Source organism: Anser brachyrhynchus, assembly GCF_964034855.1.
Source record: "Anser brachyrhynchus genome assembly, chromosome: 3".
Lineage (NCBI taxonomy): Eukaryota > Metazoa > Chordata > Aves > Anseriformes > Anatidae > Anser > Anser brachyrhynchus.
In genome coordinates, this window is record NC_137696.1 from 77,032,322 (window position 1) to 77,055,960 (window position 23,639).

A 23,639-nucleotide genomic window follows, 5' to 3' on the forward strand; every position below is an offset into this window, starting at 1 on the left:
TTTAAGGTCTCTTACCACAAATTGTAATGCTTCTTTAGTGTTTCTTTTCAAGATGACTCTTTTTCTCAAAAGTCTCTTGATACTACCCTGGTTAATGTTTGATCTGGTTGATGGTTGTCTTAGGTAAACTAATTCATTGTTAGTTTCCTGACAGCATTTGCCTGGGGGCAAAGACCCTCTCAGAGAGCAAACAGTTTGGAATAATCTGTGCAGATGTTGTACTCACATTCTTCTCACATCAGCTGTTGTTAACCAGCTATTTCTAAGCAGAGGCTGTGCAGGCTCCCCATATCTCACTGCGTGCTAGAATCCTCTAAAGGTATCAACTTAGAAACTTAGATTTTCATTTCCCAGAGGAATGATTATGCTCTATATTTTCTCTTGCTAATGCTCTTCTATAAATTTTACATCTGTGGATCGAAACTCCCCAAAGAGCTCAGTTCTGGTATCCGTTACAGAGGCTGCCACTATGTTTTTGTGTTGCATAGACTTGAATTTAAATGTTATCACATAAAAGTCTAAGCATTTGGAGCATTTCACTAAGGGAATATTCTTATCATTAAGCTAAAAAATCAGCTCAATTCTTGTTTAGTTTTTCATTCTGGCCTCATGAATATTGATTTTCTTGCTATACAGCAGTTCTTCCTTCATTGTATATAGTTTTTGGTAGCTACAGTACTCCGAAGCTATGGTTTCCAATCTCTCTGGGGCTGAGCACACTAATACTAGGAAAAAGGTATTACCACTACTGTCATGTATAGTCTGTCTTTGCTGAAAAGGACTCGGTATTGTAAATCCTTAGTGAATGGATGCTTGCCAAGTTATGTGCCTTGTTATGCATACTGTGTGCACAGTACCTCCTTTTGAGAAAATTTAACATCTAGCAGCACTGTGTATGCAGCAGAGGAATTCAGCTTCCTTTATTGTCAATAATGGCCTTTAAAGACTGTAGAAAAAGCTTAGACTCCTATTTAAAATGCTTCGTGTCATAAAGTGGCTATTTTGTGCAATACCTTTCACAATGACTTTTAGCTTTTAGTAACTTTCTTTTTCCCTACTAATTTTGTTTTAGTCAACTGTTATGCCTGAGTTAGGCACATGAAGCAGGTGGTCTGAGTATGATCCTTAATGTCTACATATTTCTTACATTTCTTAAATGAGTTAACAGATTTTGAGTCCTATATTAAGTTGAAAATAATACATTCTTATGGCTGTATTTCATCTAGAGTGGACATGGGTGCACGATTTTTGTAACAGTGTTATGTCATGTACATGGTTTAAAATTGTGCCGCTAAACAGATGTGTTGTTTAAAAGAGATGAGTATAACTGGTATATTTGTCATAATGTTCTAAAAGATATATTTAATAAAATGTTTTTGGCAGGTTACGTTCTCAGTGGATTACCTTCTCTCTCAGAGGAATATATGACTGTTTCACAGCAAATAGAGAAAATAAAACATCTAAAATTAAAACCAGATTTCTTGGTTAACATTAAGGTAATGTCATATCCAATAACTTGCTAGTCATTTGCCTAATTATTAGTAGACTTACATACATACTGCATAAGTCAAAAGATAGTATTTTCCCCTATGCATTTGAGTATAGTATTTATTGAAGAGTAATATATTGTTCTCTTTTATATTGGAAATAATTACACTAATTTGTTGCATTATAAGCACTGATCATATAAAATAATGAGCATTTCCTATAACTTCAGTAAGAGCTAGTCTTTTCACAGTATGTACTGTTGTATGTATGTAACAGTATGTACTGTTATGAACTAGGGATCATGCCCTTTCTCTTGCAATATCTCATTTATTAACTAGATTCTTTCCTCTTTTTAGTTTGAATGTGCAGAATGGGCTGCTGAGCCAACATCTAATAGTGAGCCTCTGGTGTGGTGCTCCAAAATCATTCAGATTGTTATTCTAGTTGTCATTCAGAATCACATCCCTGCCATGGGCAGGGATGCCACTCACCAGACCAGGTTGCCCAGGGCCCATCCAACCTGGCCTTGAACACCTGCAGGGATGGGGCATCCACAGCTTCTCTGGGCAGCCTGTGCCAGTGCCTCATCACCCTCTGAGTCAGGAATTTCCTCCTAACATCTAATTGAAATCCTCCCCTCTTTTAGCCTAAAAGTGTTCACCCTTGTCCTATCACGCTCTGCCTGCGTAAAAAAGGCATTCTCTATCTTTTTTATAAGCCCCCTTTAATTACTGAAAGGCCACAGTGATGTCTTCCTGGAGCCTTCTCTTCTCCAGGCTGAACATTGCCAGCTCTCTCAGTCTTTCCTCATAGGAGAGGTCCCCCAGCCCTCTGATCATCTGGGATTGTTTAGCATGGAGAAGGAGTCTCAGGGGAGACCTTGTCACGCTCTACTATTACCTTAAAGGAGGCTATAGCAAGGTGGGGATTCATCTCTCCTCCCAAGCGCCAAGTGTTAAGAGTAAATGGCCTTACATTGCACCAGGGGAGATTTAGTTTGGATACTAAGAGAAATTTCTTCTCTGAAACTGTTTTTAAGGATTGGAACAGGCTGCTGAGGGAAGTAGTTGACTCACTATCTCTGGAGGTCTTCGAAAAATGAGTAGATATAGAGTTTAGTGACATGGTTTAATGATGGATTTGACAGTCCTAGATTAAAGGCAGGACTAGATTATTTTAGAGGTCTTTTCCAATCTAAATGATTATATGATTCTGTGATCATCTTTGCCCTCCTCTGGACCCACTCTAACAGGTCCACATCCTTCTTGTGCTGGGGGCCCCAAACCTGGATGCAGTGCTGCAAGAGCCTCATGAGGGCAGAGCAGGGGGGACAATCACTTTCCTTGACCTGCTGGCCACTCCTCTGCTGATGCAGTTGGCCTTCTGGGCTGCAAGTGCATACTGCTGGCTCATGTGAAACTTTTAATCCAGCAGAACCCCCAAGTCTTTCTCCACAAGGCTGTTCTCAATGAGTTCCTCTCCCAGTCCGTATTCATGTCTGGGATTGCCCTGACCCAGGCACAGGGCCTTGCACTTGGATTTGTTGAATCTCATTAGGTTCATGTGGGCCTACTTCTCAAGTTTGTCCAGGTCCCTTTGGATGGCATCCCTTCTTTCCACTGTATTGACTGCACCTCTCAGCTTAGTGTCGTCTGTAAACTTGCTGAGGGTGCACTCAATCCTATCGTCTGTGTCATTGATTAAGATATTAAACAGGACTGGTCCAAGGGCGGACCCCTGAGGAACACCACTTGTTACTGGCCTCCGTCTGGACTTATAGATGTTGACCTCAACTCTCTGACTGTGGCAGTCCAGCCAGTTCCTTATCCACTAAATAGTCTACGCTTCAAAACCCTGTCTCTCCAATTTAAAGATCAGGATGTCATGTGGGACTGCGTCAAAGGCCTTACAGAAGTCTAGACAAGTGACGTTGGTCAGTCTTCCATTGTCGACTGATGCAGTCACTCCATCATAGAAGGCCGTCAGATTGATCAGGCACTGATCTTTGTGGTCTGTCAGATGCTAAGCTTTCATGCTTGGACCGAGTCTATCACTTTGCCAGATTTAAGTCAATGTCTTAATGGCAAGGTTCCTTACATTCTGTACTTTTCAGACTTAATCTGTTTGGCCATGCATAATTAAAATGCATTAATGCCTATTTCAAACACTTTTTTTCCTCACTTCCTCATTTTTCTCTTGGAAAAATCTTAAAATATTAAAGAAACAAATATTTGTGCTGCTTTCTAGGCTGTTTTTATTTTTTCAGCTAAAGAAAGTCAACCTTTTTTTTAATACCAGGCAGTGAGAAATCCCAGCTCTTGAGAATAGATGTTGTATAGTTTCATATGGAGCAGTACATATAGGAGAGTGATAGTAGCTACACTAGAAAGAAAACAGAATTCTTTACTTCATGTAAATACATCATCTTCTTGGAAAAAGACTGAGATGGAATGCTCATTAAAAATTCTTGCCCCGAATTCAAATAAATAATTTTGCCTTTGATTTCAGTGGGTTTGAGCAGTTTTCATGGATATGTCAGAATTGCAACTATTTTCATTATAAAAGAAAGAAACGGGGCATACTAGATATCTCTGGGAATAACGAAATACTGTTCTTACAGACCAATTTAGAGAAATTTTGCTCTCGAAGAAAAATGACAGAAGACCTTTGAAAAAAAGAGCTATATCTGACCAAATTTCTTCTTCCCTATTTCAAAGTGTGTTGTGTCATATAGTAGTCAACGTCAGCTATATGACTCACTGTTACAGCAGAAATGTAGAAATATCCTGAAGTATTGTTATATTTCAAGGGATACCTCAGGTAATGAGCATAGTATGCCTGTTACTAGCAATGTGATCTCAAAAGCTCTATTTTCCTCTGTAGAAATCAATTTTCCCTTTCTGACTTTCTTTGAATTTATTAACTACAATATTTTCTTGTTATCTCAGGTTTTTCATATATGTTTGAAAGTTTTAGCAATTCAGAAGGGAAGAATATTTCTTGTTTGTTGCACACAACTCCCAGTTCCATAGTAGAATTTTAAGGCATCCATGTTAAGACCACCTCCAGATTTACCTGTGTTTATTGTTAAACTAACATTGTTTGCAGGGGGTTTTATAGAAAGACCTGTACTTTTTCTCTCAGAGCTCCAAACTGCTGAAAACCTTTAACCTCTGGACAATGGCACTATGCTTTTGGGTATTAGTGAAGATCTGGGAGGTCAGAGGCACCTATTAAAATTGATTTGTCTTGCTCAAGTCCAAACCCCTTTAGCATTAACTGCGAGAGCAATCACAAGCCTGTCTGCAAAAGACTTTTATCCATAAACTACACCTGAAAAAAAAACTGACATGGCAAAATGTGCTCAAGTTATGGCTGCACTCCTGATATGAAATGTAAAATGCTGAAGGGGAAAAACTATGCAAGTGATTAAGTCTTTATAATAACTTATTTTTGCACCAAGTAACTGTGCTGCTTTTTTTTGTTTTTTTATTTACTTAGAAAGTTATTGAGGAAGAAGTTTATGAATCCAAGTATTTGCCAAACAGTTTCCTCCCCCCCACCCCCCCAGTATTCTGCAGTTTAAGGAAAAATAATATTGTTATAGCAGTACACTAAACACATTTCTTTTTAATTATTCCTTGCTAGTGTTCAGACTATGACTTATGCCAGAGAATATCAGGACAAAGGCAACACCCTGATTCAGGGCAGGTATATCAGAGGAACCAATGGGATCCTAAAGTTAATGAAAAGCGAAAGAAAAATAGTGAACAGCATGGAGAGGAGAATGAAGAAGAAGTTGAAGAGCAGGAAGAAGAAGAGGTAAATACTGCTAATTCCTAAACAGTACAAAGTATTAGAATGTACTCTAGACAAAGCAGAACAAGTTCGAAAATATCCCATACTACATTATGAATTAATTGTTCTGAGCTCTAATCTTAATTCCATTTCTGTTCTGCTTTAAGAGATGTGGGAAAATATTTAAATGGTAGATTGAAATGTCAGCAAATGGTGATTATTGTATAGCTCTGCATTAATCCTCTAACTTGGAAGTCACTGAAATCTTTTTTTGCCATAATTTAAAAGGGTGTACCAGGAGAATGGTGACTTTATATTGCCTTGAATCTTGGTTTGAGCAAATACAAATTCTTAATTTTTGTTTATTGTAACATGGTCTATGTGTTGGATATACGCAAGATAGAGTCTAACACGATTTTTGGTGTTGACTACTACAAATAGATTTTGTGTTATTTCATGAAGTTACTAGTTTTGAATTCAGGTTGGGTTGCTCTGGTTTATAATTCTGGCCAGACACAATGCAAGTTCCAGTCACATTACTCTCAATTTCCAGGAACTACATTTCATCAGAAGTAGGATCGTTGTCAACAATCACTGGGCACTCATTGCAATATTCCTGAAAACTACTTTATTTACTTCTGAGTGCAGACAAAATTTAGTTTAGTGCATTATTTTATTTCTGTATCCTGAAATATTTAACTTTTGATTCCTCAGACTGCAGAAGATTCACTTAAGATGTCAGAAATTTTGCATCAATTAGTGCAAAGGCCTGAAGATTTTCTTGAAAATGCAGAGGAAAGAGTTGGCATGTATAAGGATATAATGCTTCGTTCTTTGGAAGTAAGAAAAAGCAAAATAATATGATAATGATAAAAAAAGATTGTTTAAAATATCTTACACTATTTTCAGGGTGTCCTGGTTCTGGCTGAGATAATTAATTTTCTTTATATTGGCTGGTAAGTTGCTGTGTTTTTGTATTTAGGAGAAAAAACTCAGCTGCCTGCTGGGTTAAATCACAGCAGAAGGATTTTTTGAGTTTGAGACTTATTTCATGGAGGTGGGCACAAGGCATGCTAAAACATATCCCCAAGTTCTGTAATTCACTGAAATCGATACAAAATTGTCATCTGTGTGTGTTGTTTCTACTCTAGAATCTAGAGGGTTTTTAAGTCATCAGTATAATGAATTTTGTTTTTTCTGAGGTCCACAATAGTCCAGCCTTTAATATTTACAGGAACAGAATGAGCTTCAATGTCATTACATGGTTAGCTACATTCAGTTGATGAGCATGTCTTTGTTCTTAAACAGGACTTGATGGCTGAACAGGATTCTCAATATCTCATTGAACTGGATGGAAATCAGCAGCCAGACGAACTCTTTGCAGTAAGTAAGCTATCCACCAACTTAATTAACTTCCACTAGAACAGAATTTCTCAGTTCTTTGGATTGCTTTCTTTCTTAAGGTGTTAACATTATTTTAAGTCCCGTATAAAGCTCACTTAATTATTAATAGAAAACATCGCCTTTGAAATGTTTGTTTTTGTTGTTCTAAAACAACTATACAATTCACTGAACTGCACCCAGGCTTACATGTGTGGTACAGGAAGATGTTTCCAGGTAGGTTACAAACTCATTTGCATTGTATCCATCCAGTTTTAGTGCTTTATAGTTTGTATTAGTGTCAAGTATAATTATTAGCTTGTGAAAATAAAACATTTTTGAAATGATATATTTACGGAATTGGCTTAATGTGCTTGTGTCTAAGATGACAGAATTCTTATTATCTTTATTACTGTTTTACAGTGTAATAGAAGACATTTCATTCTTTTCCATTTGACAGCTCTTCTGACTCTTTGTATCTAGATTTTTGGCTTATAACACAGCAACTCATTCTCCCTATTAAGAGTTAAAATGATAAAATTTGAAGATAAATAATCTTATCCACTGCCTCAACAATAAGAGTTGCTTCAAATCAGAACCTAAAGTATGGGGTTGAAAATAAAATGAGAGATTGTCTTTGAGAATGCAGGATGTGAGCTATTCCTGCACTTTCCCTTCTGTTGTTTGAAACAAATTAAATTGAGTATAATTCTGTAAGTGTTTAAATTTAAGCTTGACTTTACTATCAATTGTAGTTCTATGATCTCCGTGAACATCACAACAAGAGATTTATACTAAATGCAATAAAGTTGTATAATGATTTCCAACTATTTAACCTATGAGTAAGGCAAAGAGAATTATGGAACTAGTCCAAGCATGACAAAATTAGCTTATTCATTTCAAGAACTCTTGCATTCAAGCAAGATAACATTCAGGAAATACTTAATTAAATTCATTATCATCTGATTCTCATTGGCAGGCAGAAATGAGTATTTTTTTAAATAAATTACCCAAAATTGTATTACTTTCAAGTGTGCATAATATTCTGATCTCCTAAAGAGATTTTCCTGCTATTCCAGTCCTCTTGGCACAGAATGGAGTTCGTCTGAATACTTGTACTGCTTTGTTGGAAATAATCCTTCCAGTGTATTCCTTTAGAAAGCCTTGGATTCACAGCATACTGAGGAGATACAAAGGCTGTGATTCAGCATTTTACACTGCCTGTATATACCAAATTGCTTGTTAGAGCTTCACTGAATAACTAGCATGGCTTCAAGTTAGAAATTGGACCTCATTTTATATACATTCCTATTATTTATGTAATGTGGCCATTATATAGACCATAAGTTACAATTTAGATACTACTTTGGGGGTCCTTTCAGATCACGAAAGCAATTTTGATTGGTACTAAGATATTTTCTTTTCAGTCGGTTGTAGTTCGACTTCAGTCTATGGGTGTTCTAAATGGAGCTCCTATAATTAGACTTCAAAGTCAGCAAGAAGAAATGCTGGAAGGACTGGAAAATGTAAGTGTGTTCTAAAATGTTATTGACTGTAATAATTATACAAATATTTATTTTCTACTATGAGCTTATACTATAACATCTTTGGATGGGGTTTTGAGCAACCTAATCTAGTGAGTGGTGTCCATGCCCATGGCAGCAGGGTTGGAATTAGATGATCTTTAAGGTCCCTTCCAACCCAAACCATTCTATGATTCTGTGAATCTATGATCTTTATTTCACTGCAACCAGTTTGTTCTATGACACAATAAAGGCATTTTTTGAACCTCAATTTTCAAAAAATGTGAATTCAAGAGAACTCTGGGACTGAAATCCACCTAAAATTGTATGAAAAATAAATCTGTGATTGAAAAAAAAAAAAAGTTAGGTGATTTTGAACAAAATATTTGTTTTAGCAATGGATGAAGAATGAATTCCTTTGAAGAAACTTTAGCCAAAGGATAACAATCTCAGCAGCTGACTCTTAGTTCAATCTTTACTCTTTTCCTGAAAGAAAAACATAGCATGCTAATACAAATTTAGCAACATAGTTGAATTTAGCAACATAGCTGAATTCACATACATTGTGTTTCCTGTAGTTATTTAGAAACATGACAAGTTACTGTTGAATTTTGCTGAATCGTGACAATTATAATTTGTGGCCATTCCAAATGAAACTGAAAACCAAAAATCTTTGCATATATGCATTCACTTGGCAGTGTCAACTTTCTTACTTTTTCAACAAAACTTTGAATATGTGAATATTGTAAATATATGAGTACTGTAACTGGGGGGACCCAGCTATACAATTTCAGAGCGAAAAAAAATCCATTTGTTTGTTCTCTCAGTCCCTGACAAAATTCACAAGTGAAGGGCTTTCTGTGTCAAAGGAGATCTATATTATTTATTTAGTCCGTATGTTTGTGTTAACTCTGTGTGTAAGCTTTTAGCATGTGCAGTGTTTGGGTCAAGGAATTCTGCAGCTTAACTGGACATTTTATATAGAATTGCTTCCCTTTGTGTTAAACCTGCCACCATTTAGTCCTCTAGCTGCTGACATGGAAAAGTCAATTAATAGTTTTGTTCTTTTTATATGCCTCCTAATAGCTCATGGTTTCAGACTTTTGTACTGTTTTTATGTAGCTGTCTCTTTCCTGAACTGAAGAGTTTTTATCTACTTAATCTCATTTTTTGTTACATGAAAACCATTTTGTGTCATTGATCCATCACATCACATTTTCCTGAAACTTATTCTACGGCATACTTTCTGAGATTAGGGTAGCAGAATGCACACAGCAGTAAAAAGAGGGCAGGATTTATACGATTAAAAAATGTATCTAAATATTTTACTCTCTCTTCGCTAAACGTTTCTGATGTTCAGTTCATTTTTCTGACTGTTGTTGGGCATTGCTCAAATATTTTCAACTCCAAGATCTGTTCCTGAGTAGTAAGAGTCAATGACATTTCATCATTTTTATGTAAAATTGCTATTTTAATGCCCATCTTCCTAGATCCTGAAGCTTGTTCTGCAGTTCTTCATAGTTAGCACTTGTCTCTACTATTTTGTGTAATTTAGAGTCACCATAAACTTTCATCCAGTATTCACCTTCTGTAAAGATCTATTAAACTTATTCCTGTCACATGACATTTCTGCATGCATGAAACGAATATTTTGGCCTTGCTATTCCCCCTCCCAGATCTTGGTCCTTTGTTCATCCCTTTTAGAAGAAATTTTGGTCACTTTCTGTCTTTTTCATTAACTGGCTAATTTGTACCTATTTACCTTTCTTAACTTATGAAAATAATTAGTGAAGCCTACAAGAACTATTTTAAGTACTCTTTTTATTAAATAAAATTGAAAACCTAAATAGTTTCTTCTTAAATTGTACTACAATGCTGAAATATATATGTATTTTAAAATATTTTCAAATTCATGATCTGATTTTCTTTTTAGGTTTGCTTGTTTTCCAACAAAATATTTCAGAAGGCTAATTTACATAGAACAAGGTGTATGTAGCTTCATACAAAAATTACATGTGCCATTACTGCTGTTTTAATAAACAGGATGAACTTTTCCGCGTTCTGTCATCATTCAAACAAATAGCACCCAGATACCGATGGCGTAGAAGCAGATGGGGACAAGCATGCCCTGTAGCTTTAAAGGAGGGTGATATTGTAATGGGAGACCCAGAATTGGCTGTCAGGTTAGTGGATTTTGGCACTTCTTATTTTTATTTCTATTTTATATGACAACTGTCTAAATTATTAGCTTCTCTTCTGTTTTAAGTTTTCTAGGTAAAATGTATGTACTGTCATCCCCGGAGGCACTGAAAAAATTTATGTTGAATCCACGGCCTTACCTGTTACCACCAATGCCAATTCCTCCTTGTAAAGTACTAGTATTTGGCCCTCCATTTTCTGGAAGAACAACTATTTGTAACCTAATTGCAAACAAATATAAAGGAAAGGTAGGTTCATAAATATCTTATATAACACGAGTATCAGCTGAGGCATGGAAGTCAATTAAACACATTCTTATTTCTGTTGTATCATTAACATACATACTGCAAACATTAACAAATGTTCTGCAAACATACATACTATGCAAAAATAGTAATTAAGTGACATTCATTTACATAAAAGTAGCTAACTTCCAAAAAATGTTCTTTTATTACTCCTCTATGTGAGACAAATATTTGTGTCAGTTATTTGTCTTAGTATAAAGACGTTTTGAATATCTGTTGTACTTAAACTAATTAGATGTAATCACAAATTAGAAAGTATTTTAGACACACACACAAAGAACTCACTGAATTATATGTAATTTTTTTCTGAAATTTGCAGAACTTTTCCAAATTTATTTCACTGTGTAGCTGTTAGATCTGGTGCTATATGTCTATTCTGCACTATTTTTTATTTTTTCACATACTCCCATTAGGTTCTTGATATGACGGAACTCATTCAACTCCACATAGAAGAATCAAGAGAGCAAAACATTGAGCAAGTGCGAAGGGATACAGTAGAAAAGGCTATAACAGCAGTGAAAAATAGGTTGGAATTAGAAAAACAGTTGAAAGAGCCAGGTGATTAAGATGTTCTGTGGTCTTTGAAGTTATCGTTGCTTTAGGTTATCTAATGGAAACAATTGTTGTCACTAGGAAATGCTCTAAATTACTCATAAAATATTACAGAAGTTGTTGTGTCTACTGTGTATGTAATATAAATCAAAAAAACATGAAGTGAAGGGTAACTAAGTAGAGCTCAATATTTTGGTATTATATATAGATATTTGGAAGTTGAGAATCTTATCGCTCTCTACAGTTACCTTAAAGGAGGCTGTAAAGAGGTGGGGGTTGGTCTGTTCTCCTACGTGCCTGGTGACAGGACGAGGGGGAATGGGCGAAAGTTGCGACAGGGGAGTTTTAGGTTGGATGTTAGGAAGTACTTCTTTACCGAAAGGGTTATTAAGCATTGGAACGGGCTGCCCAGGGAGGTGGTGGAGTCACCATCCCTGGAAGTCTTTAAAAGACGTTTAGATGTAGAGCTTAGCGATATGGTTTAGTGGAGTACTTAGTGTTAGGTCGGAGGTTGGACTCGATGATCTTGAGGTCTCTTCCAACCTAGAAATCTGTGATACTGTGATACTGTGATACTGTGAATCATGTTGCAAGAAAGTTTTCTGAGCTCCTTTTGAAATAAGACACTGATTCTGACTCATACTGGTTGGAATCTTTCCCACTGAGTGTCTTTCTGAAAAGTTAAGTCTTTGCAAAACTGAATTTTTCTTCAAGAAAGCAGCTAGTCTGCTACACTTGTGTAAATTCCCAAACTACAGATTTTCCACCTTGGGGCAGCCTTCCAAATATGCTGTCTTAGATTGCACATTCACAAGATTCTCCATATCTGGTCAGATCTAGACTTCTTAAGCTGCCTAGGTTTCTGCAGCTTGATGAATTCTGGAAATATTTTGAATTACAATAACGTGTTCTTTTAATATCTTTAAACAAAAAGTCCTCGTCTGTTAATGCACTCAGATGACATCTAGCTCAAACAGAACCACACTGTTCTGCTTTGGGGACCAGGTGTAGGGGTATGAAACCTGTTGAAATGAAGAAGTGTTAGGAACGTATGTATTTTTTACTCTTTTCTGGGTTTTGTCATAATTCTGATCTCATTTCTTTAAAAGAGAGAAATAGGCATATAAACAAATAATACTGCTAGAGAGCTGTTTGTGTCTCACAGGCTGATGGGTACAAGTCTTGCCTGTTGTCAGGGCTTGAAAAGTGCTTACAATTCCTAGAAGGTTGATTGGGGGTTTTCACAGATTGGGAGGCTGGAGTTTATGAGGGGAAAGCTGGCATGTTTTAGTCAGATGGATTTAGCAGTGAAGTATTTGTATAAAAGGATTTTCTACTGATTTGTTTTTTCGTGACTTTATTATGATTTCATAACTATAGAAGACTTGAAGGAACTTAGTAGTGTCAAGGAAGCAGATGATTCTGAAGAAAACACTAAAATGAGAGAAGAAATAAACTTGGAAGAAGAGAGTAGTGAGGTAAAATCTGACATCATCCAAGAAGGTAAAAAGTAAATCTTAGCTACTCTAAGCATGGCACTCCATGCCTTCACAGTGTCCTGCAAATTAAAAAGTGAAAGATAATCTTTTTTTTTTCTTATTTACACTTGTAGGACTATCTTAATTTTTTTCTTGTTGCTGATATTATGATTTTAAGAAACAAAATGGTTAATTTTGTAATTGAAAATATATCTAGGTTAGTTAACTCATTAATACCGTTTTACTATAAAGCGGAAAAAACTCGCACTGATTTTTGTAAGAGCTAAATTTGGCGTTTCAATTACACTTCGTGTTTTCATAGCATAAGGTCATTTCAGAAATTTTTCATAGAGAAGGGAACAAATATACATTCACATGCACACACAAAAAGCTAACTGAAGAAAGAGAGGATCTAAATTCAAGAATGAGATTTTTTGCCACTTAAATATGAGAAACTTAAAGGCATGCTGAGTTTTAATTAGTTGAAATAAACAAATAAAATGAAAATAGTTTCATGATTTTTTTTTCATTTTTCATGAAAATTAAAATAAACAAATGAAAACAGTTTGTAAGCCTGACGTGGTTTACAAATACGAGGATTTATTCTCATACAGAACAGACTGACATCTCATCTTAAGTGATGAAGATAGATTATTAGGTAGATACAATTAATAATGCACATTATTAAATATGTTTATAAGGATCTAAAATGGAAATGAAATAAATGTGGAAAGTGAGGTAGTTTTTAAAAGTTCCTTTGCCATTTTGAAAGGGTAACAATTGTTCCTTCAGTCATGTTCTTCCTTCAAAGGTATTCTATAACAGCAAAAGGTGTTAAAGATATCACTGAAGAAATATCCGTTTCTGAATGTGGGGAAATAGAATATAGTGTCTGTAGCTACAAGAAGTGTAAAGTCTATTTATAATTTTTTTCCGGTTGGTTGTTTTTGTGGGTTTTGTTTGTTTATTTGTTTTTAGAATAGAAACACTTAGAAAGCTCTTGTCCCTTTCCCATTGAGCTTTTAATTTGTGGGAAAAAAAAAAACCAAACTAAACTAGTAATGTGTATATTTGTGCATGTAAAAGATATCAGTACAATCACTGAAAAATATTAGCATAATTAAAGAAAGTAAATATGACCTTTTTGCTGATTATACTCCTCACATAATAGGTACTGCAGTTACTAAGAACAGTTCTTTACCAAACTATGCTATCATTTTATCAAATTAGTATGTAAATTGTGAAGTAACTCTGAATGTTTCTTAAAAATTTGTAAGCAATTACAGTTCATTGTATCAGTAATTATTAACATAATATGAATCTAATATGAGTATTTTGTACATATTAGGGAATGCAGGCTTCTTGATTATTGATGATATACTGTCTAGAACTACACATTGCATTAATTTTTAAATTAATCTGGTCAACCTTTTGATTTAAGAAACAAAAAGAAGTCAAATCAAAGGAAATTCTCAGATGCCACAGCTGCCTGATAGTTCTAGTATACTAAATGTTGTTCCATTCATATTGAAAGAATTCTTCATTTAGCAGTAGAATACACTGTAGAGTTAAAAGTTGTGGGTTTTTTGGAATAAGAGAGCAAATCAAGATCCTAAAACTTATAATTTTAAGATATTCCCCAGAAATGCATTCAGAGGGACTGCTATTTGATTCTTTCTCAATATCATTGTGTAATATTGCTTAAAATGACTGCTACGCTGTACTTAAACAGTGGCTTCATTTACTTGGCAAGCAGTTGCTCCTGATTAGAGGAAACATGTATTTTAGGAATTTGTGAAGTTCTTAAAAAAATCTATATTGTTAGGAATGTCAGAGATAACTGCTGACCACCCAGAAGTTCAAGCGATGGTAGAAGCAGCTGTAAAAAGTGCATCAGAATCTGAAGTTATATTGTCACCTGAAATATATGCAGAAACACTGGAGAGAGCTATTGCAGAGGTAAAACTACAAGTATTGCATAGCAAAGCACTTTCTTTCTAAGAGCAGCTTCTAACAGTTCATACATTATTGATACTTATATTCTTAATTTTACAATTTGAAAGATCAGTCTAGTTCATATCACAGAGTCTGAAAGCTTACATATGATTGATGATAGACTGAGCAAGATCATGAAAGACAAATCTATTGAAGGATGATACAAACTTTTACAGACAGGGAGAAATATCTCAGAGAAGTATCACTGTATGCTTACCCTATTCTTACACTCTTAGTCACTTTTAAAGTACTCAACATCAGATACAAGAGTTTGAAAAGAATTGTATTTGGAAGTTTATCCAAGAATCATGAATTGTTTTAAATTTATGCACTGTTTTGTAAATACTGAAACTGGAATATAAACTGTTTATAGGCAGCCCTAAAATTTACTGACATATTCATCTCTCTTTGTTCAAAATGTTTTTATTGCATTCAGATATGTAAAGTTTTAAATATCTTACTTTTTATTAACGTGAAATGACAGTAGGGAAAGAGTGATAACATTTAGAAAATCATTGTGTCGTACAGCCTTTTTAAACATATCACAGGCTGTTAGTCTTTTTATGTTAATGAACATAAATGTTAATGTTAATTAACCTTATGTTAACGAACATTTTATAACAGCTCACGAAGAAGAACAAAGACAGGTTTCCTGGTGCTCCAGAAAAAGGAGGATGGGTAGTGGATAATTACCCTTTGTCAGAAGATCACTGGTCAGCTTTATCAGAAAAAGGACTTTTACCTGACACTGTTGTCTGTCTGAAGGATACAGAAAAAGATGGTTAGTAAACACACACTAATGGAACTTAACCTTTTCTGTTTTCTGTGTTGATGCCTGTAGATAAAGCACACTTGCAAGAATACCCAGTAGTTGTGTTCTATATACAAAGTTTTAGGAGTCTGTAGAAAGTGAACAGAGAAGGAAGGATTTAGTGGATCACGAAGGGTACTCCAAATTTCTTATAGTTTAGATTAAGGGAATTAAGAGAATTGAAAACAGGAATGCTTTACAAAGCAGTAAATGCCTTCTACTTACAAACCTATTTACATTCTCCTCCTGCTTACAATCAGTAATACTAGTAAATAGCACTGGACTCTTGCAGACTTTGTCTTACAGACTTTTGTATTCCATGTCTGGCTGACCACTAGCTTCTAATGTGGCTCTTAGTCAAGTTTCCCTGCCTGTGCATTGGTTTCCCTGCTTGCAAAACCAGATTATAAGTTATGAACCTTCTCTTCTTAAGAGAAAAGCGGGGAGTACCTACACACAGACGTATCTTTTTCCCCATCCTGAGGACAAAGAAATTTAAGGAACTATTTGGCCAGGTTGATACAATAGCTTAATATCCATGAATGCAGAGGAAGGGATTTTTACTTTAGGGTTTCAAACAAGAAGGAAGGTTGGTACCAGGTATGAAAAATGAAACAGATTCATACATTGTTAACAGTTTTGCTTGCCAAATCATGTCTTAATCGATTGAATGATTCATACCACACAGCAAGTTTCATTGCCCTGTGACAATCATATATAATCACTACTTGTTCCCAGTCTGTTATCAAAATGTCTTTCAGTAGTAGAAACTGCCCCTCAAGAAAGGAATGTCTATTCACACTTAGTTCAAAAAACCTCAGTAACTGATATTAAAATCAGTCAAAATCCCTCGTCCTTGAATATAAAAACAAACATTGCTTACATAGTTTATGTAGAGCAACTTTCCTATTTAAAAAAAAAAAAGGGGGTTTCAGAAGCATGTCATCTTGATCAGATGATCAGCTAATCATCCTTACAACTCAGCTACAGTACCCAAACTACTTGGTTATATGACTTTGTGAAATTTTGTAACTTCTTAAACATCTTAATGAAAAGTCAAATGTGGCTGGAGCTTGTGTACATACTAAAAGCAGGCTGAAGATTTCTATTGGAAATTTCTAGATCCACTGCTTGTCAAAAAATCCTATTTGTTGTTCCTGTCACTTAAGAAGCTCATCTCAGGTAGTTCCAGAAAGAACTTAAGGATACATTGCATTTCCGTGCCTAATCTTTGCCTCCCAGAAATTTCAAGAATATTAAAATGGTCATGAACCTAGTTTCTGGGATGCTGTGCATTGTCATTTCTTCCAACCACAAAAAACATCTTAATGCATGTAGTTGGCATGTAGTAATGTGAGGTTAATATGGTGTCTTATTTACAGTAATAAACACAACAATACTGTGATATGTTAACACAGTATGTTAGTTAATACTAAATAACAGACAGCAGGAGTCAAGTTCTAGCCTTTTCTGCAGGGAAAGGACTGAGGTGGGGTAGACGCTTTCAGAACTATGTTACATTCTGACAAGTGAAGAACAAGTTAAGAAATTAGTTAATTAACTGGATAAAGAAAAGGTTGTTTAGTCGTCTTTATTATAGATCAGACACTTTGGGAATAGATAATCCTTCATGGGAACCATGTTGAAACTCATCAATAATAATTGCCCCTTTTTTTGTTTTGGGGAATGGAAGAACTTGAAGTCCATAGCAGAGGCTTTCAAATGAAGACCTCTCTAGGATCTGTAATGCACACCTTTCTGCCACTGCCGCTAGTTTTCAAAACTTAGTTCTGGATCACTTGTTCTGATCTGGACAATCTGTTTTATCCTCTTGGTAGCCATCTCTTCCATTAAATTACCTTCTGTTTTTCTAGTCAGATAGTTGAAAGATTATTTAAAGCCTAAGCATAAGCCTTTCCACCTAGAAGTGAGACAGATCTTCATGAAATTTATATTTTATGCTCACAACACCGATGTTACTTCTATTTGAACTAACACTGTCATAATCTTTATATTACATAGGAATACAGACTGCTTTCTTAATTGCACTCCATTTGGTCCTAAGTTTAAGTAGATTTCAAGCTTGGAAGGAAATCACCGTTCCCATTTTTGACGTTTTTGAGATGATAATGAGACTATACGCTAATGTTATCCCTGGAACAGTATCAGACATTCATATGAATCAGACTTTTTTTTTTTCCTCAAGAGTTTCACTCACAGGTGGGAGGAAATGAGTTAACTTACTTTAAATGATAAAATATATATTTTTACTGTCTCAGCTTGAAACAAGTCACGTGCAAATTGAATACAAGACATACTATTTGTACTCTAAGTGAAATATAATACTGGCACAGAGATTTTCATAACAGACTTTAAAGTGCATTAGAACAGGACACTGCAAGAACATTGTTCTTTCAACCAGAATCAGATGAGCTACCTACAAACCTGCTCTGTTAGCAAACTTATTTCTGGTTAATACCAGTGGTAGATATTCTCAGGTCAGCCACTTGGAAATTAGCTAATTTATTATCCATTATTATAAAGGCTTACAAGTCACTTGCTCAATTTGATCAAGTGATACTGAAATCATTTATAAAATGTAATAATATTGATCCTTTAAGTGAGGAACAACACGTGCTGGTATCTAAGAAAGAAAGAAAGCTTGAAATCATAGAATCATAGATAGTATACTAATTGTGTTTCTTCTAGATGTTCTGCATAGGTTGATTCAATAATTGAAGCTGCTTCAGTTCAATGTCATTTGAATTCTGAATAATTAAGTAAATTAATGCTGTTTGGCATTGCTGCTTTTCATAACACTGTGAGAAGACACGAAGTTGGGGAAGTACATACCTGGGCCACCAGACAAAGCCACTGAAAACTCTCACAACCTTTTTGCAGAAGAATATCTAAAGAATTCTATATATAAAGAATATTCTACAGAATTATCTAAATATCAGTTTACAAACTACATTAAAAAAATCCCTTTACTCACCCTCCTATTTCAAAATTATATATATTAATTAAGAGAATCTATTTCAAATATATACTATTCACACAAAATGATCATCAGTTTCAAATTGACAGAGGCTCAATGTTCCTAACAGTTAAATAACATGTGCTCAAGTTTACTTAAAAATACATATTATGTGAGTTGACAATAGTGACCACATGAGATTTGGGAGGAATGAGTATGGATAAGGTGAGGTGAAAGAGGTAAGTTCATAATGTCTGCTAGAAGGTTTGTCTGCAAGTGTACCTTTTTGTTTATGGCTTTTTCCTTGAACTTAGCAATTTTGTTTTATTTTGTTCCTTTTTTTTCCCCTTTGGACATTTCTTTTTATTATTGAACTCTTTATTTGATTCCCATATTTCTGTCTCTAAATAATAATGCGGTACTAGAGTTTACATAGCATTTTGAGTCACTACTTTGTAAACTATTCCTTGAGGTAGCCTAAACTAGCATGGCTCAACTGTTGGAAATAGATTTCGGCCACACAGCCATATATCATAAATCTGTTTACCAAAGTAAATAAATCAGTTGAAATTCCTAGTAGGATCAGTGTATTTCTTCCTTTCTGCTAACCAGCTGTAGCAGTATAGGTATGCACAGTCTTTAAATTTTTATTTGAATGTTTTTCATTTGTTCCTTCATAGTTTTCTTTGTACACATCCAAACAAAATAAATGCCAGAGTAATGCATGATATATGGAAATATAAGATAAATCCTTTCAGTGCTCTCTCTCCTTATAGCCTTCATCATAGCCTTCCAATATCCCAGTGTCAGTTTATTAGGTGCTTGAAGTTGAAAACAAAGCTCTAAAACCTTAGAAAACAACATTATAATAACATTTCAGTGGTATATATGCCTTTTCTGGGCTTTAAAAAGAAGTAGGAAAATTGTTTATTATTTGTTAAATAAATTTCCGAACTCAGCTTTAGTTTTATACAGCTGCACAAAACTAATTACTGTTGTATAATTGTACTGCAGGAGGCTGTATACTACGCAGAACATACTTAGCAAATAAAGATGAAATTAATTCAAAGATATTGAGAAGACTAGAAGATGAAGCATTAGAAAAGAAAGAAGCAGCAGCAAGGTAAATTGTACTAAATATTTAAACATATAAAGTGATCACAAGAAAATTCTAGCCTTACTTTGAGTTAAAGGTTATCAGTGCATTTATCAATCAACAGAAATTTAATAAAAAAGCACATTAAGCTTTGACCTGATGGTGATAAAGTAATCCAGTATGTGTTAACTTTGAGGGTTATCTTTTTTAGATCGATACATGTGGTGGCAGAAGATTATCTTGCTAAACGCATTTTCATTAGCCTTCCACTAGCCCAGCCTTTTGAGACAATGATACAAGTATGATACAATGATACATGTGTGAACCAAATTATATTTCAATTCTGAACAGTATTTTTCCACATATTTACTTCCATTTAATAATTTGCAATTTGCTATATTCATATTTGTATAAGTCTTTAAGATGAATTATCTTTTACTCACAGAAGAGAAATGCAAGAGGTACTGACACCGGAAGAAGAACAGCAGTCTCAGGAAGCTGCTGAAGAGAAAGGTGAAAGTGCGTATCATTCAACTTCTATTTCACTCATGTATGTGTTCCAAATGATTTAGCAATTTGGTATTTATGCAGATTTTACAGTTTTGATTTTCTTTTTACATTCAGAATTTAGAATAATGACTTCAAATTACTGTCTTTGCTTCCTTCACTGATTCAAGCCTATATTTCTATATGACATTCTTAACGGATGTTGCAGAATAAAGATGTGTATTAAATCCACCAGCACAGTTATGGTTTTCAATAAATCTGAAGGGCAGAACTCTTTATTTCCTCTCTAGTTACTTTTCTAAGTGGGTTCTTAACTGTATTGAAACTTCATACTCATGAAAAAATCTGTATCCCCTCACAAATCAGAAAACTTTGTTAGAACTTAGCCAATGGCTAATCAGAAAATCGCAAGACTGTCTGAAGATGTGTTATCCTCCAAGAAGCTCAGCCTGAAACAATTAAAGGGGAATGGAAATTACTTCAAGAGTGGCTCTGTTAATATGTGTTAAGGATTGCTGAATCCAGTAGCAACATATATTACAAATTGCTGAATCCCATATCCCATTAGAGGCAAGGCTGCTGAAGCTCTGTGTCCCCAGGTCCAGCCAGTAATGAGTCTGAGCATTTATTCCCAATTCTCCTTTCATCCTGTTCTCCCTCTATTATCTACATTTGTTCCTCCACAGTCCACTTTGATCCCTTCTTCTCCTTGCCTTTGGTCCTTTTCTGAAATGCCTCACATAATATTATGAGTCTCTCACAGTCCCAAACTGCTTTTCCTGGCATCTCTTAATGAATCTCACTCTCCTGTAGGCAGGGAGAGCCTCTCTGGTTGACTCATGTCAATAGGTCTCACATCCAGACAATGCCTTCATCATCCTCTTGCAATGGCCCTGAGGGGAACCAAGTCAGGGTTATCTTTGTTCTGATTAAATTATCAGGATTCCCCAGTCTGTTATTATTCCTCTGCTCCTTTCTGTTTATGGAGATTATCCTTTAATAACAACATAAAAAAGGAAAGGAATTACATGTGTTACATGAAGTTTCCCCTCTAATAATAATAATATTAGTAAAACATTTTGGGTGTGTGTACTTTCATTCTTTCTTTGCTTCTTTCAATATTGAGCAGAAAAGCATTTTTTTTTTTTTTGCCACTCTTTACATTTCCTGTAAGATCCTTCTTTTGTATTACAATTGTGCTATACTTTGTTTCTAACAAAGAGAATATAATTGTCCTGGTCAGAAGTGAATAATCTGTGAGGAGTGAGATTTTGAGGGCAGGCTAACTGTCACAAACCAGTTGGAATTTTGCACCTCAGACAATTCTGTCAGTTGGGTCGAGATTTAGAATTAATTCTGGTTAGTTTCAACATTTTTGAACCTCAGTGGTTGAAAAAATTGTAAGGTTGAACTTTCCTTTTTACCTTCTTCAGTCACTGCCTACTTTCTTAGAAGAATGTTGCTGTCTAATTTAAATCTGCTGTCAAGATGAAGTACCATGCACAAGTATCTCTTTCTACATTAAGAACCAAGTTGGGGACTTCAGGGGATTTTCTTCTGCTACGGGGCAGCTCAATGGTAGCCTAAGTTATACCCTACAGCCTGGATCAGAAATTAAAAATTGACATACATGTTAATATTCCTTTTTCTTTTTAATTTCTTTCCTTTTTTTTTTTTTTCCCCTCACATCTATAGGGGCTAGACTTCCATTCCTGTCTTACTTTCAAGTATAATATACTGGTTTCTGTCAAAAGATACAGTGGCCAAGCTTATGTCCTATGTTGTCAGTATGCCTCATAAACACTTTCTTTCATTATCCAGTGTGGTATTTATTTTATCTATCTATAAAAAGTTCAAAGACATAAAGGTAGTATAAGATATACTGAATTTGGTAACTTGTTTTTAATTTTTTATTAGGTAACATATTGCTTTTCTCTGACAAATACTCTAGCTTTGTTCTTTCAATTAAATGTAAACTTGAAAAGATTTCTACATTGTAACTTTATAATTTTTCAAATAAAACAGATAGCTCTTCTCCAAAGTGAATGGGTTCTAAAGTATTAAATATAAAGGGTTCTACAGACGTACTATATTCTTTCTCTCAAACAACAAAGTTCATCTTAATTTTGAATATATAACCCATTTTTATCTGAGTACATCAAAACAACAGTTATTCATGACAGAAGTAATAATGTCATACACACACTTGTGCTATTAACACGTGATAAGTCCTTGTTCAGGGAAATCGTGTTTTCCTACGCCTACATTTGATTTCAATAATCAAACACTGACTCACCAAAAACACTTCAGTCATGCTGCTCTTAGCCTGACATCTGTTTTATTTCACATGTAGTGCCATCAGCACACTGACTGCAGCTTTTTTCCCATGTGACATGTCTTTACAAAAACATAAATTAATTATATGTTCAGTCCTTTTTTTTTATAGCAGTTATGGTAGTAAAATATGAACTCAAAAAAAAAAAACCTCCAAAAAACGCTGCAGAGCCCCAGTCATGTTCTTTTGATGTGTTATATAAATAAGTTGCATTTCAGTAACTGCAACCTCAGTGTTGAATTAACTGGGATTTGTTTCAGGACTGAACATATTCGAATCTATAATATTGTCTGTGTTTAAAAGGAAAAAAAATATTCTCGTAATGAGCAAGGTACTATCATGTCTCCTAATGAAATTAAAAGTACATAGAGAAAGATTTTGGCTGAATTTATCAAAAATATTTAATTAGGTTAGGAAGCTAAGTTCAATGCTGAGAATGTCTGGTGAAGGTATCCCAAAAAAATTTACATAGGACCTCTTGTAGTGTCTAGCTGCAAATTATAGCCCCGTATCTTTTTCAGGTTTCTTATTCCAAGCTTAAATTATTTTCAGGAGGTTTTTTTTTTATTGTCTTTAAGTATTTTTTAGCAGCTTTGCATGATTATGGATTTATTTATTCCATATAACAGCTATATAAATTCATGAGAATATAGAAGAGTTGTACAGCTTCAGGTAGATCTGGGTGTTCATTCCAATGCTCTTGAGCTAAAATCTGGCATATTTCTTTTCTGCAGTGTTTCAGCAATAAAATATCCCATACAATTTGTCTTGTCCACTGAAGCAAGCAGCTGTCATGGTTTAAGACTATTTTCTGTCCTTTATTTGTCGGCCCTGCTTTTCTGCCAGAGATTATCCCTTCCTTAGAGCAAATTCAACAGGAACAAATGTATGCGTATGCCTCAGTCGCTGTATCTCAGTGTGGCGTGTTACTACAATCCCATCTTCCCTGTTTGCTTGTTTGTTTGTTTGTTTTTTCCACCTCTAAGTGGAGGCTTTTCAGTGAGAACAGAGATTGAAGAAGGAAAGTTTATTAATCTGCAGACAGGGGAATAGCAAATTACTTGTACCACAAACTTCAAAGCAAGCTGTAGTGATATTAACTTCCCAGGAGTGGTTTGTTCAGTCTTTGAGCATTATCGCATGGTCTTCAAAGCCACTTTCTGGTCTCCTTCATAAGCCAGACACAAGAATTACA

At 34.9% G+C, this 23,639-nt stretch overlaps 1 protein-coding gene across 2 annotated transcripts in view; it reads left to right on the forward strand.

Moving 5' to 3' along the window:
- AK9 (adenylate kinase 9) overlaps positions 1-23,639 on the forward strand; it is a gene marked incomplete at its 3' end in the record, with an annotated part of 70,001 nt that overhangs the window by 8,622 nt on the left and 37,740 nt on the right. Inside the window, exons 7-20 of one of the 2 annotated variants that reach the window (XM_080586888.1) lie at positions 1,384-1,496; positions 5,137-5,310; positions 6,001-6,126; positions 6,595-6,669; positions 8,094-8,192; positions 10,233-10,372; positions 10,456-10,636; positions 11,107-11,251; positions 12,626-12,748; positions 14,549-14,682; positions 15,343-15,499; positions 17,552-17,749; positions 19,521-19,629; positions 20,048-20,121. In XM_080586888.1, the coding sequence (XP_080443014.1) occupies positions 1,384-1,496; positions 5,137-5,310; positions 6,001-6,126; positions 6,595-6,669; positions 8,094-8,192; positions 10,233-10,372; positions 10,456-10,636; positions 11,107-11,251; positions 12,626-12,748; positions 14,549-14,682; positions 15,343-15,499; positions 17,552-17,749; positions 19,521-19,629; positions 20,048-20,121 (1,848 nt within the window). The remainder of the gene's footprint in view (positions 1-1,383; positions 1,497-5,136; positions 5,311-6,000; positions 6,127-6,594; positions 6,670-8,093; positions 8,193-10,232; positions 10,373-10,455; positions 10,637-11,106; positions 11,252-12,625; positions 12,749-14,548; positions 14,683-15,342; positions 15,500-17,551; positions 17,750-19,520; positions 19,630-20,047; positions 20,122-23,639) is intronic. The other variant, XM_080586889.1, reaches the window with a different exon arrangement.